The 17,868-nt window shown below is 43.5% G+C and overlaps 1 protein-coding gene, 1 long non-coding RNA gene and 1 other non-coding gene across 3 annotated transcripts in view; all 3 read left to right on the forward strand.

Moving 5' to 3' along the window:
* The first annotated feature begins 861 nt into the window (after positions 1-861).
* Positions 862-2,115, forward strand: LOC125098537 (uncharacterized). The gene is made up of 3 exons (XR_007126859.1): positions 862-927; positions 1,895-1,986; positions 2,065-2,115. It is a non-coding gene; the product is annotated as an uncharacterized LOC125098537 (long non-coding RNA).
* A 1,378-nt stretch (positions 2,116-3,493) lies between these two features.
* GYG1 (glycogenin 1) overlaps positions 3,494-17,868 on the forward strand; it is a 33,404-nt gene continuing 19,029 nt past the window's right edge. The window contains exons 1-4 of the mRNA XM_047727404.1: positions 3,494-3,651; positions 5,998-6,133; positions 7,992-8,166; positions 8,458-8,620. Of these exons, the coding sequence (XP_047583360.1) occupies positions 3,645-3,651; positions 5,998-6,133; positions 7,992-8,166; positions 8,458-8,620 (481 nt within the window). The 5' untranslated portion in view covers positions 3,494-3,644. The remainder of the gene's footprint in view (positions 3,652-5,997; positions 6,134-7,991; positions 8,167-8,457; positions 8,621-17,868) is intronic.
* Positions 11,171-11,334, forward strand: LOC125090273 (U1 spliceosomal RNA). Its single transcript, XR_007124265.1, has one exon. It is a non-coding gene; the product is annotated as a U1 spliceosomal RNA (small nuclear RNA).

A 17,868-nucleotide genomic window follows, 5' to 3' on the forward strand; every position in this document is an offset into this window, starting at 1 on the left:
AAACACCGATACATGCCCTTACATGAAAGAACTATGAAAACATTAAGGTAGTAAATGAAAGAAGCCAGTACAAAAGGTCACATATAGGCAAATCTTTCTAGACAAATCTATAGAGACAGAATTATTAGTAGTTGCTGAGGGCTGAGGGAGAGCGAGAATGAGGAGTGATTGCTTATGGGTATAGTTTTCTTTTTGGGTGATGAAATGTTCTAAAGTTAGATTGTGATGATATTTGCACAATCCTGTGAATACATTCAAAACCATCTAATTGGATATTTTAAATGGCTGAATTTTATGGTATGTGAATTATATCTTTTTTTAAAGATTATTTTTATTTATTTGTCAGAGAGACTGAGAGAACAAGAGAGCACAAGCCAGGGGAAGCAGCAGGCAGAGGGAGAAGCAGGTTCCTCACTGAGCAAGGGACTTGGTGCTGGACTTGATCCCAGGACCCTGGGATCATGACCTGCGCTGAAGGTAGGCGTTTAACTGACTGAGCCACCAAGGTGTCCCTGAATTATAACTTAATAAAGTTGTTGGGTCTTTTGTTTTTAAGGCATTAAAAAAATACCCTAGTCAACAGGCCCTTGCAACTTGTGGAGTTTGAGATTCTAGCTTTCAAGTGAAGAATGAACATCTTTGGGCCTCCGAGGATAATATTTCTTTTTTTTTTTAATTTATTTATTTATTTATTTGACAGAGATCACAAGTAGGCAGAGAGGCAGGCAGAGAGAGGGGGGGAAGCAGGCTCCCTGCTGAGCAGAGAGCTGGATGTTGGGCTCCATCCCAAGACCCTGAGATCATGACCTGAGCCGAAGGCAGAGGCTTTAACCCACTGAGCCACCCAGGCGCCTCCGAGGATAATATTTCTTAAATAAGCTTTCAGTTGGAGTTAGACAAGGATGTGATCACTGGCAACAATTCCAGGTACAGATTTTGTGTGTTACCAATTAAGGGCAAAATTTTAAGTAGTTAGTTAACTAGTTAGTTCCTGTGTCTGGGCAGATGTAGTATATTGATTTCATGGACCGTCCATGGGAACTGTTTGTCTTAGGCCAGCAGGTTGCCCTCTGGAGTATATTTCTAGGTCAGTGGCTCCCACCATCAATTAGTGTGTGTTCTCAAGGGAATGCAAACTGATTTCAGCATTATCTTAAACAAAACATAATTAGGAAGGCTAAATATCCTGCCAAAAAATTACATAATGCATTCCAAAGCCAACTAAAAATGAATTTTGGACCAACCTTGCTAAATATACACATTCAGCATGGGTTTAAATGGTTAATAGTCATGATAACACTAAGTTGGTAGTACCCATGTAGGTTTTCTTTTTGAACTTATTTAAATCTTTCTTTAAGGATTTAGAAATTCTGCTACACAAGTTTCACTGGAAAAAAAGTTAATAAATTAAATTCTCAGACATCTGTCCCACTACAACATTGTCTGTCTTTCCTCTACGTCTAAATCCTTCTAGCATGTTCAATCCAGAACGTTCAATCACCTTGCTATGCAAAATTGGTCCACAACCTGGATATCACCAGGGAGAGCCACTCCAAACTATTGTGTCAGAATCTGCATTTTAACAGGATCCCCAGAAAATCTGTGTGCCCGTTTAAGTTTGAGATGCCTTGCTCTCATACCTAACTGAAACTCAGTGTAAAACAGCCTCAGGAAAACTGGGCGGTGAGTCACTATTAGTAATCTCAATTGAGACATTGTAGCAACCTCAAAATGTCCCTATTTGATTAAGGTGGTGAAACCTATAAACGTTCTCTTACTATAAATGTGCATAAAACACAGGAAAAAAGGCTATCATGACCACTCTTACTTAAACATCCTGGATGATGGAGCAGAGAGGAGCTTGTTCCTAAGGAAATTTTCCCTCCTGTTCTAGTTGTCCCCAGATCTTCTGCTGGCTTTGCCCTTTTGGATCCAGCATCACGCTTTGTGAAAGCCCAGCCCGGACACTCTGCTGTCAAGCAGCAGGTGGTAAAGAATCATCAAGGGCAGGAGGGTTCCTGAGTGAAAGATGTACACTTCACTACTTCATATTTTCTATATCAGTATAGAAAGAAGCAATTTAGACCTGAAGCACCACTGTTTTCCCTCCCCCAGGTGGATACAGTTCACGCACAGCCTTCATATTCCTTAAAGAGCATCAACTCTTCTGAACCCACAGGGTTTGAATACATGAACACCCCTCCATTGTACCTTTGCCCCCACATTTCCACTTCCTACAAAGGAAGTTTATAAAGCTAAGTAACCAGGAGGTCTTTCCAAGTGAATCAGTGGTCTCCAGGCCATGATGGGAGACGGGGAAGGGATCAAGAGAGATTTCTGAAGAATGATAATTAAGATGCTGATTCTTAGATTCCACCCTTAAGATTCTGATTCAGGAGGTTTGGTCTTAGGACCAAAAATTAACATTTTGACAAGTGCCCTAAGCAATTCTAATGTAGGTGGTACAGGCTTACACTTGAGGAAACCAAGATAATTGGTTTAAGAATATCAATACCACCTTCGCAATAAAACACTTATTCTTATGTATCTGTTTCGTTTTTGAACTGATGTTGTCAGTTTCCTATTTGGCCTCCATTCAGCATTTACTGAGCAACTGTTGTTGGCAGAGAATTGTACTACCTATTCCTTTCCTGGTATGTTTGGGCTGGGTGGAGGGGATGGGGAGAGGAGAAGGGTGTGATCACAATAGAAAGCTATTTCTCAACTTCCTAGCAAAATGACAAATTCATCTTTTCATGATTTGTGAAACAGATTAACCTAAACAACTATATTACTCAACCAGAGTTACCATCATTTGCTAATTTTTTTTAGGGCACCAGCTACCTGGGATGTCATAGCCTTACCGGTAGGAAGGTCGGTTCTGTAAACCAAACTGCCTACCTCCTCCCTTTGAAATGACCACAGACAAGTAACTCAACCTTTCCGTAACTCAGTTTCTTCATCTGTAAAATAAGGCTACCACCTACTTCGTGGGGATGTTGTAAGGAGTAAACAAAACCTTATCTAATGGATGCAGAGGGCTCCAAGAATCTGAACAATACAGTGAAGAATTCATTCCATTTTTCAGTCAAAGCTACAAGACCATTGTGAGAATACCAAAAACTGTTTCCAGAAGCTGATTTGTAATTCGAGGAGAAGAGTGAAATTTAAACCTTGTTTATTTCAAACAGTTCAAGTGAATTATTGTCAGTAGAGTGACCTGGGATTTTTATTTTTTAGAGTTCTCTAACCCTTGGCTTCTTCGGGAGTTTGTCCTGCTGATGCCACGCTCTGCCCCAAAGTTCCGTTCCAAATCCCCGGTTGAGGGGGCGGACGCGGAGGCGCGAGGTCCCGGGCAGGTGCCCCTCGGAAGCTGGCCGGGAGCCCAGCCCCGGGGGTGGAGGGGCTGGGAGCGGACGGGGGTCGGCGGCCCCCACCGGCGGCCCCGGCCGGCGTCTCAGCACGGAGGATGCCGGCAGGCGCCGGGAGCGTGCGCGGCCACGTGACGGCCGCTATAAGAGCGCTCCCGGCCCACGCTCGGCTCCCGCCGCGCCTCCTCCCTGGCCGCGCTCCCTCCCGGCGCCCGGCTTCTCCCAGCCAGCAACCTGCGGCTGCGGCGGCCTCCCGCCCCCCTCGGCAGCACCATGACAGGTACGCGCCGCGCCGCCCACCGCCCCCCGGACTCCGGCTCCTCGCCCCGCGCTGCCGCCGCCAGCCGCCTCCCCGCCCCGCAGCCCCGGGGGAGTTCCTGGCAGGACGAGGACCGCCGCAAAGTTGCAGGCTGGCTGCAGTCGGGCGTGCCGCTTCCTGCGTCAGCCGCTGCCCCGCCGCCCCGGAGCTGCGGCGCGGAGCCCCGGACGCTGTCGTGGGGGTGGCAGCCTGGCGGCGCCTGGGCCCTCTGCCGAAGCCCCCGTTCCTGCTTCCGTCTCCGTGCCCTTCCTCCTGCTCTCACCGTGAAGGGCGGGCGGAGCAGCTGCGGCGGGGCCGGGTGGGGGTGGGGAGCCGGTTCCTGGGGGCGCCTGTCCCGCGCCCTGGGGCGCGGCGGGATCGCTCGGCGGCCTCCCCCGCCTCCCGCAAGCAGGAACACCGGGAAGGGCCGGCCTCAAGGCCCGGACGGCGGCGGCCCCGGCCCGGCTCCTCTCCCGGCCGCCGGGGCGCTGGCCGCCACGCCGAGCCTATTTTTAGGCCTTTGGGGCCGGGTTGCGGAAAGCTAGAGCTGGGCGAGCGCCCCAGGGGAGCGGGCCGCAGGCGGTGGGCGTGCGCCGGCTCACTTGTTGCGGGGGTTGACTCTGCCCGGAGAAGGGGAAGCTCGGAGATCATTGGTCGGTCCTTCCGATGTTGCTGAAGCTAATAGCGCGGTTACGAGAGCAGCTGAAGATTGCAGATGTAGCCGGAGGTGTTCTCTTTTACCCAGCTGTCACTGGACTCTCCTGTTCCTGTGTAACATTTGCTAGGTGTTCCAGCTCATGTTCCTAAGCATCTGTCCTGTCCCTACTTCATCTTGGACAGTATCCACATCCTTGCTTCCTGAAGCCCTTGAGTCCCCTTTACCTTATTAAACTTGAATCCAGTTTCCCCCAATCTGGACCGCTTTTGAGTTAAAACATTAATCCTCATCCCCCAGATTACATACTCCTGGGGCAGACTGTCTGAAATGTTGCCATCTCATCATGGGTTGAAGGAACAAGTAAAGGCAGAGATTGATGGGCACGTCAAAGGACAGGTTACTGTTCTGAGCTTTCCTAGAGTGTGACTAGGTGGGAAGCCGGTGCCCCTTGAGGAGTGGGGGACACCAGTCTCTCTACAGATTAGTTACTATCTTGTTCAGGAAGAGTGTCCCGCGGGATGTGAAGATGCTCTCTGGTGTGCGGCTGGCTCGTGGCTCCTGCTGTAGCCCCCTGACAGCCTACAACTTTCTTTGGCTTCTCAACGGAATTCACTCTGCCTCCATCCAGCCTCCACATTGGAAAACGGGCAAAGGGAAAATGGACAGAGCGTGACTTCTTGACAAAATGTCCCAACTCCTGGGTTGGGCAACAGTGCCCGCACGTGACCCCTGCCACTGTTTGATCCTAAGTATCCTGTACATTTGGATGCCCACTGCCTTGCTAGAATCCCCTCAGATAGAGTGGACCTCAGACTCATTCCAGGGAACTGGAGAACTGGAGGGAGGGGTAATCCCTGTATTTGCCTTCCCTTCTGGCAACTGTGAGATTGAGAGAGAGAGAGAGTGTGTGTGTGTGTGTTGGGGGGACCCAGGATACAGGTTAGGGGTTGCTGCTTGGTTCTCCTAAAGAAAAAAAAAGAAAAGCAAGTTTGTTAGTGCTTTTGAGGTGGTCCCTAAAGCCAGTTAACATGGATTGGCTGCTGGTTAGATAGAAGCACTAAAGAGGGAAGGCCTGTCTATCAAGGTGATATTTGAGCAGACACTCAGTGACTTGAGATGTGGTGGGTGGTGTGGGTGCCTTTGCTCCAGGTTGAGGAAACAATATATAAAGCCTGAGGCTTGGCAGAAGCCTAAGCATCAGAATGAAGAATATGGCCTCTGCTTTCAGATGCTGTCAGTTGAGGTCATTAGTTGCATTTGTGCTTGGCTGAAAGTACTTGTAGGAAACAGAAAATGTGCTTCTTGATGTTGTTAGCACCTGTTAATTTCCTGAGGTTTACTTTCTGGTGTTAAGCTACTATTTAGTCTGAGAATTTTGTGTGTTCAGACTCTAAACTGGGTTTAATTTTTAAAGCTGATCAGCCTGTTGGAGATTGCCAAAGATGCTAAAGAATGGTCTTGAATCATTCTTAAAGTGGGCACTTGGGTTCTTTCCTTACTCCCAAAGAAGCTGCTCCTTTATTAATAGAGAAAGTTGATCTCAAAGGAGCTGATTTTGCCAAGTTAGTGGTTGAAAAGGGTCCTGGGGTAGCTTTTTCCAGGTAGGATATTATTAATAATGAGTGTGTTGTTGTTGTTGTTGTTGTTGTTTTCTTTCTCTTTGTATTAAGATCAGGCCTTTGTGACACTGACCACAAACGATGCCTACGCCAAAGGAGCCTTAGTCCTGGGCTCGTCTCTGAAGCAGCACAGGACCACCAGGAAGCTGGCCGTGCTTGCCACTCCTCAGGTCTCCGACTCCATGAGGTGAGGATCTTCCTGCCGGTCTGTCGGTCTGTCGGTGGAGCTCTGAAGTCTTTATCCCATTTCTGCCATCACTGGGCATTGAGGCCATACCATTTACAGGGGTTGAGCACTAGGTGGAGAAAGATCAGAATTGCAGAGTGATGGATTTCTGGAGCTGAAACCTCTTCCTAGCTCTTGGGAACTATTCCAGCTGAGCTCCCTTCTGGAAGGTGCGGTTCTGACCCATGCTCTTACTGGTTCCAGCTGTGAGAAGGACCCTCCTGTAAGCAAGGCCTCTAGAATGACCTGAGTGAATGTTTTAGTCCAGGCATTCCTTTTATGTCATCACACTTCACTTGCATTTCTTTCCCAAATGCAGAGGGGCTACTTTGTTTCCTGTTTCTAACCAGGGAAACCTCAGGTGACTGAAAGTAAGCAGTTTTCCCCACTCTCAGTTGGCATTTGTAATGTAAAGAATTGTATTTATCATTTAATAGACTAGAATACTTTCCAGGATTTTCTGAACTAGGGATGGTGTGAAGAAAGCACCCTGGGAGCGGGGGAGGGGGGGCACAAACTGCTGGTTGATTGGGTTAGTTCACTTTGATTTGTTGGTATTAAACTTTGAAATATTTGATTGAACTACCTAGATCCTAATACTACAGAAATATCTGGGCACACTAGCAGCTCTGTAGGTGTTTATTTTTGTTTTCCTATCCCTCTTAGAAATTGAAAATGCCCTTTTTGTGACCTTTTTTTTTTTTTTTTTACAAGAAATAAAAGCACATGCCAAGGACCTCTGAAAAGGCTGCTGTATATTGGTAGATACTTCTCACACTAATAACCTTATTCATAAAGGGTAATTTAGAAAAATGCACAAAAGACTGTTTCCTAATGTGTACCTCTTAATTTGTAGTCTGTTTAGTGAGGGTGTGTGCAAGAAGACACATGTAGTCTCCCTTTCCCCCACTACTGTGGTAAATGGCTCCACTGACCATTTATTTTAAAAAAGCTGATGTTTACTGTGTGAACTGAAACATCTTTTTCTACAGCGTGGAGACAGAGAATACAATACCAGTTTTGTTCTGCATGTTTCCTATTGTTATAAATGTGTAGTGATGATGGGGCTTTATGGTATGTGTTCCCCTGCTCTGAGCTTAGTGTTCTATCTAAGTCCACCTCCACTTAACCCACCTCAAGATTGCTTTCTAAAATAAATCTTGAGTTAATTTGGGGCCTGGAGAGGTGTTGTACCTCACAAACCAAAGTGAGTCTCTCATTATGCCAAAAGTGCTAAGCATACTGTAAGTGTTGGTTATATTTGATTCTAATAACTGGCAGCTAAATAACCAAGTCCTTTAACGTCCTGTGGGACACATGACTCGCTGTCAACTGCTTCAGCAAAAATGGTTATTTATAAGCTTTATTGCAGGTATTATATGCACTTAGCATTATTTATAAAACATGGAGTAATCGGCAGAAGTAACTAATGAAATATCATTGTTAAATACATAGGTTGTTGTAAAGATGTGCTCTTTTGAAAGGGAGTCAAATTTTGAGAGGTAGTTTCTGTAATTTGCCTAGTATTCAGTGATACAATAAACAATAGAAAAGTGCTGCTATAATAATGTGTAAGACAAGTACTTTATCCTCACCAAAGCAATTTTTATTAGTGAAGTGAGTTGCCCATGCAAATTGATACAATTTGGCCTGAAGTAAATTAAGACCACCTATTTAAGAGATTGTACTATATCAAAGTAACAGATTGCTCTAGTAATTGATGGGGTAGACTAATAAGAATACAATTTTACATTAGATGGGTTACTTGTTACTTATCTGAAAAGATAAAAGCGCTGTTTTCTGGATTTGATTTTGGCAGAAAAGTTTTAGAGACAGTCTTCGATGAAGTCATCACCGTAGACGTCTTGGACAGTGGCGATTCTGCACATCTAACCTTGATGAAGAGGCCTGAGTTGGGTGTCACGTTAACAAAACTCCATTGCTGGTCACTTACGCAGTATTCAAAATGTGTGTTCATGGATGCAGATACTCTGGTGAGTGTGGCTTTGGTGACTGGAAAGATGTATATAGTAACTGAGACCAGTTGGGCATTTGAGGAATGCTCTCAAGACTTGCCAGTGAAGTTCAGATAAAACCACTCATTGAAAGCATCAGGTGATGGAGGAGAGTAAGCCCAGGCTACCTGACAGCTGTCATCTGAATGGTTAAGATCAGCAGCAGATTGCATCTTTTGTGTTGGATAACTTAGGGAGAACTTAAGAGTATGCTGGGGCAGAACATTTCTGTAATGCTTTCCCTCCACCCCCCTCCCCCCTTCGAATCAGGTCCTAGCAAATATTGATGATCTTTTTGAGCGAGAAGAATTATCGGCGGCACCAGACCCAGGGTGGCCTGACTGCTTCAACTCTGGAGTCTTTGTTTATCAGCCTTCAGTTGAAACATACAATCAGCTGTTGCACCTTGCTTCTGAGCAAGGCAGTTTTGATGGTAGGTATCTGTTATCTTTATATTTGATGAAATGTTAGTAACTTCTAGAGGCTGCTCTTCTCCAGGATCTAGTTGCTTTCATTCCTTGTGCCTGGAAGACAGCAGTGCATGAGATGGAGAAAACATTTTCATTTGTGCTCTTGTTGGAAAGACTGTTGTGTGTCTGTGTGTACATATTCATTTTTCTTTAAGTGCATAAGGTTGAGTTAGGAGGCATTTTTATACACCTGACTTTAACCGGCTTCCTTCTGTCTTAGAGTGATAAATGAACCATGATTGTTCAAGAATTCAAAAGACTATTAAATCAAGAACTTTAACCACTGTCTTTAGATCTAAGTAAACTTAACTAAAGGAGCTAACAGGAGGACCAGTCATTGTTTCCATAGAAATTGGAGGAATAAACCTGACAACTTGGCTCTCATTCTCTTGGGAAGCACTGGAAAAAAAGATAGAAAATTAAGTGATTAATCTCTCTCTCCAAATTCTCATTCCCTATAAGGCTGCACATACGAGCGGTTATTTGCAAGGCCAAAGAGCAGAACATTGGCAAAGTCAGCATCCATATTCCATAACACAGAACCATATCTGTTTACATGTATATATAGAAAGGTTCTGACTATTCGTGAATGGGTGCCACAGCCTTTGGAGAAATTTGAGCAAATGAATTAGGTATGTTTCCATTTCAGGCCAGTCTCTGAAATAATAAATAATCTTTTTTTTTTTTTTTTTTTTTTTACCAACAAACTATCCCACAGAACTAGCAGTTAATGTGCAAAAGCAGCATTTTCTAAAATTAATGTTAATATATCTTTTGAATAAAGAAGAAAGCCAGTTACATTAGAGAAGAAGGATCTGCTCTAAGAAGGGACTTACTATCAGATACTTGACATTGTGGCAAAGACCCCTGGGCTCTGAAGCAGATTCTGGGCACCAGGAGATTCTTTCTCTCTCTCCGCCCCTGTCCCCCCAAGAGCAGATCTGAGATTGCAGGGAGTAGATCTTTTGAAAGTAGCAGAAATAGCTTTCCTCAGTTGACAAAAGGTTTGGCCCTCAGTAGAGATAGGAAGATTCATTTCCATTAACTAGTTATAAAGTTAAAAGGCTTAATCTCAAATTTAAACATTTTATTTTTTTTTTTTTTTTTTTTTTTTTCAAATTTAAACATTTTAAACTAAAAGATTAAAAGTTTGTCAAATTGCTGAAGTTAAAGCATTTTCAGCTATACATAAAACTGAAATTGGATTTTTGTTGTTGCTATTCACAGGAAATAAATTGTTTGATCACTTAATAAAGGATTTGGGATATACAACTATTGAAATGTCATTGAGAAGAATAAGAAAATTCAAGTCTCCATCTCGTGTGACTATTTGGCTAATTTAAACTCTATGCCAGGAGCTCCCATTGTGGGGTTGATTTGGCTTGCTAGGGGACAGACCTATCTGGTTGTCACAACTGAAGGGTGCTGCTGGCCCCTAGTAAGTAGAGGCTTGGGTTGCTGCTGAAAGTCCTACAGTGAATGCAGACAACCCGCACAGTGAAGGTATTACCAGGCCCCAGTTGTCAACGGGTCAAAGTTGAGAAACTTTGCTCTGTGCCAAGACCTTATATGCTCTAAAACAATGAGCAGGAGTGTATATACCATAATGAATGACGACACCTGTTACGAAGTACAGTCTTAACTTTAAGCACCCTTAAATAGGAAACTGTGAGTGTTCACTGTGGTCAGGACCAAATGCAACTTCACTTCACTGACTTATTTTTTTTTTTTTAGGTCCATAGAAGAAATGAAAGAGGTATTAGTACCTGAGTTCAAAACACTTACTCTTTATTTCTACTGCTTATACTAAAACCATGACCTTTGCATAAAAGGAAGTATTTTTAGCAAAAGTCCACAGTTTGTCTTAACCTTCCCATCAAAATAGAGCTTTCTTCACCTCCTCCAATCAAATTTGAAGGAAGTAGTGTAATCTGCCAGAAACTCAGTGTAAATGGTCCACTCCAGTAAATAATTCACATTCGAAAATAGACCCAGCAACCTGAAATCCAAATGACTATAATAGCATAAAGAGAGTCAGTCCAGTTTCTAATCTAGAAGAGTACTTGATTTTGTTGTTAAGAGTTTGGATACTAAACAGTAGTATGCCATGGCAAATTACCCAGGTTATAATTTTAGAATATAAAACTAATTGGTTAACTGGTAGAGACCCCTCTGGATCAATCTTGTTTGAGAATAAAGAGGGACTGGAGGAATTGATGAATTCATTGTTAAGAAGCCAGGATGTGTGGAAAGTGTCCAACTAGAAAGCACTTTCTGCTTTCTTGGGCCAGAATCTGAAACCACTGAGCGATTCTCTCTGTGCCTGGTAGCATATTTCATTATTCAGCAGCAAGGTTTCCAGGAGCTGGTCTTTCTATAAGGTGCTCCATTTAGCTGGCTTGTTGGTGGTGAAGCATTGAATTTTCTTGGATGCTTAATTGAAGGAGTTGAAAATTTCAATTATGCAGATCGAACTTAGTTATTCTCAGTATGTTGTTTAAATTCAGCAGAAGATACTTACCTGGCAGGGGAGATACCATGATCACGAAGGTGGTTTTCCCAGGGCGAGGCTTATCCATTGCACTCCGGATGTGCTGACCCCTGCGATTTCCCCAAATGTGGGAAACTCGACTGCATAATTTGTGGTAGTGGGGGACTGCGTTCGCGCTTTCCCCTATTAAAAAAATAAATAAATAAATTCAGCAGAAGAATAGATTAGCAGCTTTTAAGTGAAAGGTAGTTTTCCCTTTGTGTTGATAAGCTTTACTTTGTTTTTTGTTTTTTTTTTTTTTTTTTTTTGAAGATTTTATTTTTTTGACAGAGATCACAAGTAGACAGAGAGGCAGGCAGAGAGAGGGGGAAGCAGGCTCCCCATGAGCAGAGAGCCCGATGCAGGGCTCGATCCCAGGACCCTAGGATCATGACCTGAGCGGAAAGCAGAGTCTTTAACCCACTGAGCCACCCAGGCCCCCTGTTGATAAACTTTGCTTACCAGAAAAAGCTCACAACATACTGAGGGAGCCTGTTTCACTCTAGAGGAGTTTACTATCCTATTGAATTAATACCTGTGTGACATAAAGACTTACTGGACTGACAACATTTTGTCATGAGCTACATCTTTTTTTCCTTTTTTTTTTTTTTAAAGATTTTTTTTTTACTCATTTGAGAGAGAGAGAGAGACAGAGACAGAGCACAAGCCGGGGGAGAGACAGAGGCAGAGGGAGAAGCAGACTCCCCGCTGAGCTGGGAGCCCACTGTGGGGTTCGATCCTAAGACCTGGAGATCATGACCTGAGCAGAAGGCAGATGCTTAACCGTCTGAGCCATCCAGGTGCCCCTGCATCTTTTTTTCTAATGGCAGTAGTAACCTTGCTTTACTTTGAGTTTTCAGCAGTGCACAGTTTTGTTTAGATGTCCTGTCACAGGCACTGAGATAGGAACGTTTTCGGGTGTTTCACAGTTTCTAATATCTGCAGATACTCGCCATCCCTCTTCATCACCCAGTTTTACTGAACAGGAGGCTTAGGTTCCAGTATTTTTAGATCGGTATTAAAGGAAACCCATTTGTAGATGATTGTAGCTCAGTTTGAATATCTCCCAAGTCCTTCTTAATCTCTTGCATACGTTCAACAAAAACTATGGGGCCGGGTGTCCACTGACAAGCCAGGCAGGCTGCTGGTGGCTGAGTGTTTGCAGCTGCGTTTACAGCCCTTCTGCTGCAGAGGAATGTGGCTGGAATGCTTCTAATCATCAGCCCTCTAATGACTACCCCTCCCCATGCCTCTGGCCAAAAAAATAACCGTACCATGGCCAGTCCTGCTAGATACCTTGACTTCTCCTTTCCTTCCAAATAGATGGAGTACTAGAATTGAGAGCCAGAGACCATGCACCTCATTCATGGCTGAATTCTAATTTTCTGTGAAGTGTCTAGGTTCCTATACTGTTGTTTGTGTTTGCAAACTGTCTTGGCGCTTATTTCATAACTGAAGTTACATGTTTCCTGGAAGTTGAACAACAGCTGTTGTGAAATATCTGCACAGGAACATTTTATAGAATGTGACAAGATCAGGTTAATTCGGGGTTTGTTAGCAGTGAAAGGAAGAGAGGTCGTATTAGATACTGATCATTGGTTTTGTCTCACATACTCATGTACAACAAGGATGATGCACTTGGCCCTTGAGGAAATTCATCTGAGTGCAAGTTGAGGTTTACTTTCTTTTCCCATGCTACTCTAAAATATCCTAAATTATGGGTGCTTGTACAGTTGAAGAGTTTAGTGCATGAGAATTGCTGTATGTTAAATTTTATCTGTATGTGTTAGTTTCAAAAACCTAGGGCAAAAAGAGGAATTTACATTTTCCGATTTGGAGGGGTTTTTTGTTTGTTTTGTTTTAAGATTTTATTTGTCCGAGAGAGAGCACAAGCAAGGGGAGCAGCAGGCAAAGGGAGAAGCAGGCTCTTGGTTGAGCAGGGAGCCCTACACGGGGCTGAATCCCAGGACCTGGGATCATGACCTGAGCCGAAGGCAGACGCTTAACTGAAGGCAGACACTTAACCGACTGAGCCACCCAGGTGTCGCTGGAGTGTTTTGTTGTTGTTGTTTTTAAATTGGGGACTTACACTGTAACTTAAATACACTAAGCTATTTATTGGAGTAAAGAAATTTTGGTCAGTCGTTGAATTTTCAGAAAGAAGAGTACACTGTAAGTTGGTGATTGAATATTAGGTATGATTTTACTTCAGGCAGAATCCAAGACCTGCTGTGAGGTCCTTATACCTACATGTTCCATATTCTAAGTGGCCATTTAGACCCTTAAACTGTAAGATGTTTTTTCTGTGCTTGCAGATATAGTAAACCAGGAGAGTATAAGTTTTTTTAAACTTTTAACAGAAAAGATTGGTGGTAAATTCTTATAAAGTGTAAAACTGACCCCACTGCTATCTCCTTTAATCTTTGTAGTTACTTTTAGGCTTCAAACTGGACCTGCCTCAAAAAAGAATGAAGATGAGAGGTATTTCTTGATACCACTTGTCTTGTCCAACCCAAATCCGCTCAGAAGTCCCAGGGTGCCTCCCTGGGTTGGCTGACTTGGTGGCTTCTCCCTTGCCCGCCATCCATGGTGGGCTTGCCCCAGCTACCCCTACCTGACGCTGCTGGTGACCCGGAGGGTACTTCAGCAGCTGCTTCGAAAACTGCTCTCTTGCGTTTATGTCATTTCACTGATGGCTTGAGTAGTAAGTATCTCGAATAAGTAAAAATGAAAAGTAGAAGTCACAACATGTAACAGCAAGACAAATGAACACCCAGGTTTTTTCTCAAGAGCTATTTTTACCTCCTTGTACCCATGAGTATTTCTTTAACTTAGCCATCTGTTTGTCTCTAGCCTTGTAACCAGCAGAGCTCATGATCCCCATGAGAAATGGAGAAAGGGGAAAAGATTAACCTATTACATGTGCACAGGCTCTTAAACGGGCCCTCCTCCTCCACTGCTCTCCCACCACTCCTCACTTACTCATGTGTTCATGCGGCAGACCGTTCTGGAGGGCCTGCTGTATCACTACACTAGTACTAGGAGCCCCTGTAGTCACATTCAGAACGGCAGCCTGGCCCGGTTCCTTAGCTAGTGGCAGAGCCTGGGCGGAACCAGACAGTGTTCCTTGACTCTGCGGCTGGGTTGTGTGTGTGGTTTTCCCCCTTCCCTCCCCATTAGTCCCTTCTGTAGCATTCATGACAATGAATCCTGATAGCGATACAGGTTGGAGGAAAATCTCTAGGACATGGCCCTTATTACAGATTAATTACTTAAAAATCATTCCCTTGAGTAGAAAATAGCTGATAACATTCCTCATCCTACAGATAAGGCAGTGGAGGCTCAAATCTACTCTCTTTCTAGCTGATTGCTCTTCTCCCCAGAACCACAATATCTAGAAGTACTTCGCCTTTCCAAATCAGCTGCACAGTTAAGGGTCTTGCATTGTTTTCTGAGTCTGGAAGCATTCTTGGAAATACTACTCTCCACATTTCTTTCGTCCACTTAGCATTTAAATAATGTCAGGTACTAATCTGGGCAAGATGCTAAGTTTAATGACCAGTGATAGACTGGTAAATAATTCAGAGTTCTATCCCTGCCTCTATAAAGCTTATGAGACCTTACAGAAATTTAATAACTAATTATATAACTAATAATGTAATTGTGATTCTGATAAATTCAGAGTGCTAAGAGAATCTAGACTAGGAAGAACTGCCTTAAATTGAAAAAGTGAAATTAGGCCAAGAATAAATGTTCCCGTGCTTTTTTTTTTTTTTTTTAAAGATTTTATTTATTTATTTGACAGACAGAAATCACAAGTAGGCAGAGAGGCAGGCAGAGAGAGAGAGGGAGAAGCAGGCTTCCCGCTGAACAGAGAGCCCGATGCGGGGCTTGATCCCAGGACCCTGGGATCATGACCTGAGCCGAAGGCAGAGGCTTTAACCCACTGAGCCACCCAGGCGCCCCATGTTCCCGTGCTTTTATACACTATCTAATTAACATCTTGATTATTAAGAATCTCTTTTTATTTTTTATTTTTTATTTTTTTAAAGATTTTATTTATGTATTTGACACAGAGCTCACAAGAATCTCTTTTTAAAAAAAGATTTTATTTAGGGGACACCTGGGTGGCTCAGTGGGTTAAACCTCTGCCTTCAGCTCAGGCCATGATCTCAGGGTCTTGGGATGGAGCCCCGCATCGGGCTCTCTGCTCTGCAGGGAGCCTGCTTCCCCCTACCCCCGCCTGCTTCTATGCCTACTTGTGAGCTCTCTCTGTGTCAAATAAATAAAATCTTTAAAAAATTATTTATTAGAGAGTACATGTGAGGGGTGTGCATGACTATGGGGGCAGGAGGGTAGGGGAGGGAGAAGCAGGCTCCCCACTGAGCTGGGAGCCTGACTAGAGGGGTGGTGGTGATATGCAGTAATAGTGAGACCCAAGCTTCAAGTGCCTAGATTTCCATCAGCCACCTGGGGTTCATCCGATGATCCTTGGTAAACCTCATAGAAATATCCCCAAGATATTGGCCATTCATAGACTATAATCCTTGGCATTTTTGCTGTAGGCAGAAGTGCTGATACCAGTGTATAGTGGATGTCAGTTTTAACACAGCGAGTCACATTTTCATTTCCGTGCTTGCCTGTATCACTGTAAAGTATTAAGCATATTTTACTTTAAATTCTTTGCTTGATACTTGGTCCTCTGCCCTTTCATTAGATTGAGAACCATTTGAGAGCTGAAACCTATTTTACTAATCATCCTAGCCATAATGCCTACACTTAATTTATGTTACTTCAGACATTTTCTATAGAAATGACTGTGCAAATTGCATTCTCTGATTAAAAAAAAAAAAAAGGAATTCCCTAGAAGACTCTAAACCAGTGCTTCACATATTCTAATATGCAAAGAAATCACCTAGAGGTTAAAACATGGATTCTGATTCTGTAGGTCTGGGTTGGGGCTTAACATTCTGCCTTTCTGTCAAGCTCCCCGGTGATGGCCATGGTGCTGAAAACTGGACCACTTTGCCTAGGATGATTTTAGAGGGAATATTCCTGTGGCTGAGCTCTTAGGGTTCATGTTTAAACCAGAGTTGACCCACCCTTCCTGCTATCCAGAGGAGGAAGGCCAAGTGCCAACAAACTATGGAGGGGCACAAAAACAAATGCACACATTTGAAAGACGGCACTCAACCCCATTTCTGCCTTACAAGATTGAGCTTCTGACAAATGCTGTGATGTGTCTGTGGTTACCGGGTTCATGACCCTGCTCAAAAGACCTGGAAAATACGGAATGGTTGCAAGGTTATTACTGTACTTGGGCAGCCAGGTGAAAGGATGAGGCAGAATCTGATATTTGCTTTTGTTTGCAAAACAGGTGCCATGTGTCACTTGTCCCATTTCCTTCTGTCTCTCACCTCTGTTGCCACACCCTGGCCTATGGATCATAACTGCTGGTGATGTCTCCTAATCGTGTTTGTCGGTTCAGAGATGATTGAGATTAGATGTGTCTTAACATGTCAGAATAAATAAAGCTGCCTCCAGAAGTCTGATTGAATGTACTGGACTAGAAAGTTCTAGGGATTTTGTAGTGAAAATTCAGTAGTCTTCATAGCATCCCTGTATGTTTTGTAGTGTGGACGTGCTGAGATTTGCATTCTGCTTTGAATTGTGCTCTAATTCAGGGATTTCTCCAAACACAGTATTGATGATGCTACATAGATTTTTCTGATGCAGTTAAAACATTTGCCTGACCTTGAAACGTGGAATTGTGCATTTGAAAAAACATTTTTGAAATGCTAAACTTAAAAATCATATAAAAAGCTACAGACTTTTAGGTGATGTTTAATTCTATTTTTAATCCACAATTTTGGGCTGGAATTCGACCCTCTGTAGTCACATAATGAGGTCGGAGGCCATGGAAGTTGTATGCTCTGTGCTGTCCCCTCTAGAGGCAAGGTTCTTGTTGACTACGTAAGGATTTGCCAGTTGAATGCATATGACTGACTCACAGGTCTTCCCTGCGTGTTCCACCTCTTGCTGGTTTCCTGTCCCACCGGTGCTGCTCAGCCCTGCTGCTGTGGCACACGGCTGAGGGACCGATGAGGTTTTGTAAGGTACCTGAGGGTAAACAAAATCAGCCTTTGATGGCCAGGGGCAGCTGGCCAGGGCTTTGAGGGATCAACAGGGCTGACTTCTGTTTCCCAGGATCATCCTGTCCGATTGGGAAGTTCTGCTTTACAACTACTATTCTGACCTTCATGGAATTAGAATTCTTCATTGTCCTACATGTAGTCAGTAGTCCTTTTCAGTAGAAATGCTTAATTTTAAAAAGGTCTTCTAATGTAGAACTAAAAAAAAAAAATAGTAGAAAAATATATATAGCATGATGCCTGATTTTCTGAAGTTCAGAAACAAGTGAAACTACCGATGTTGTCTGGGGATACATATACATGTGGTAAAACCAAGAAATCATGACCATTAAACAAAACTTTCCATTAGTAGTTCTGGGAGATGGGTAGTGGATTAGGTAGCCTGCACAGAGTTTAAATAGCACTGGTAACATTTGAGTTCTTAAATTGGGTATTGGATAGAGGTTTATAACTAATGTTTTATAAACTACACATATACTTTTTTACAGTATATTTTGTAATGAAGATAAATTAACAGGTAAAGAATATT

The sequence above is a fragment of the Lutra lutra genome, chromosome 1 (assembly GCF_902655055.1).
Source record: "Lutra lutra chromosome 1, mLutLut1.2, whole genome shotgun sequence".
NCBI lineage: Eukaryota > Metazoa > Chordata > Mammalia > Carnivora > Mustelidae > Lutra > Lutra lutra.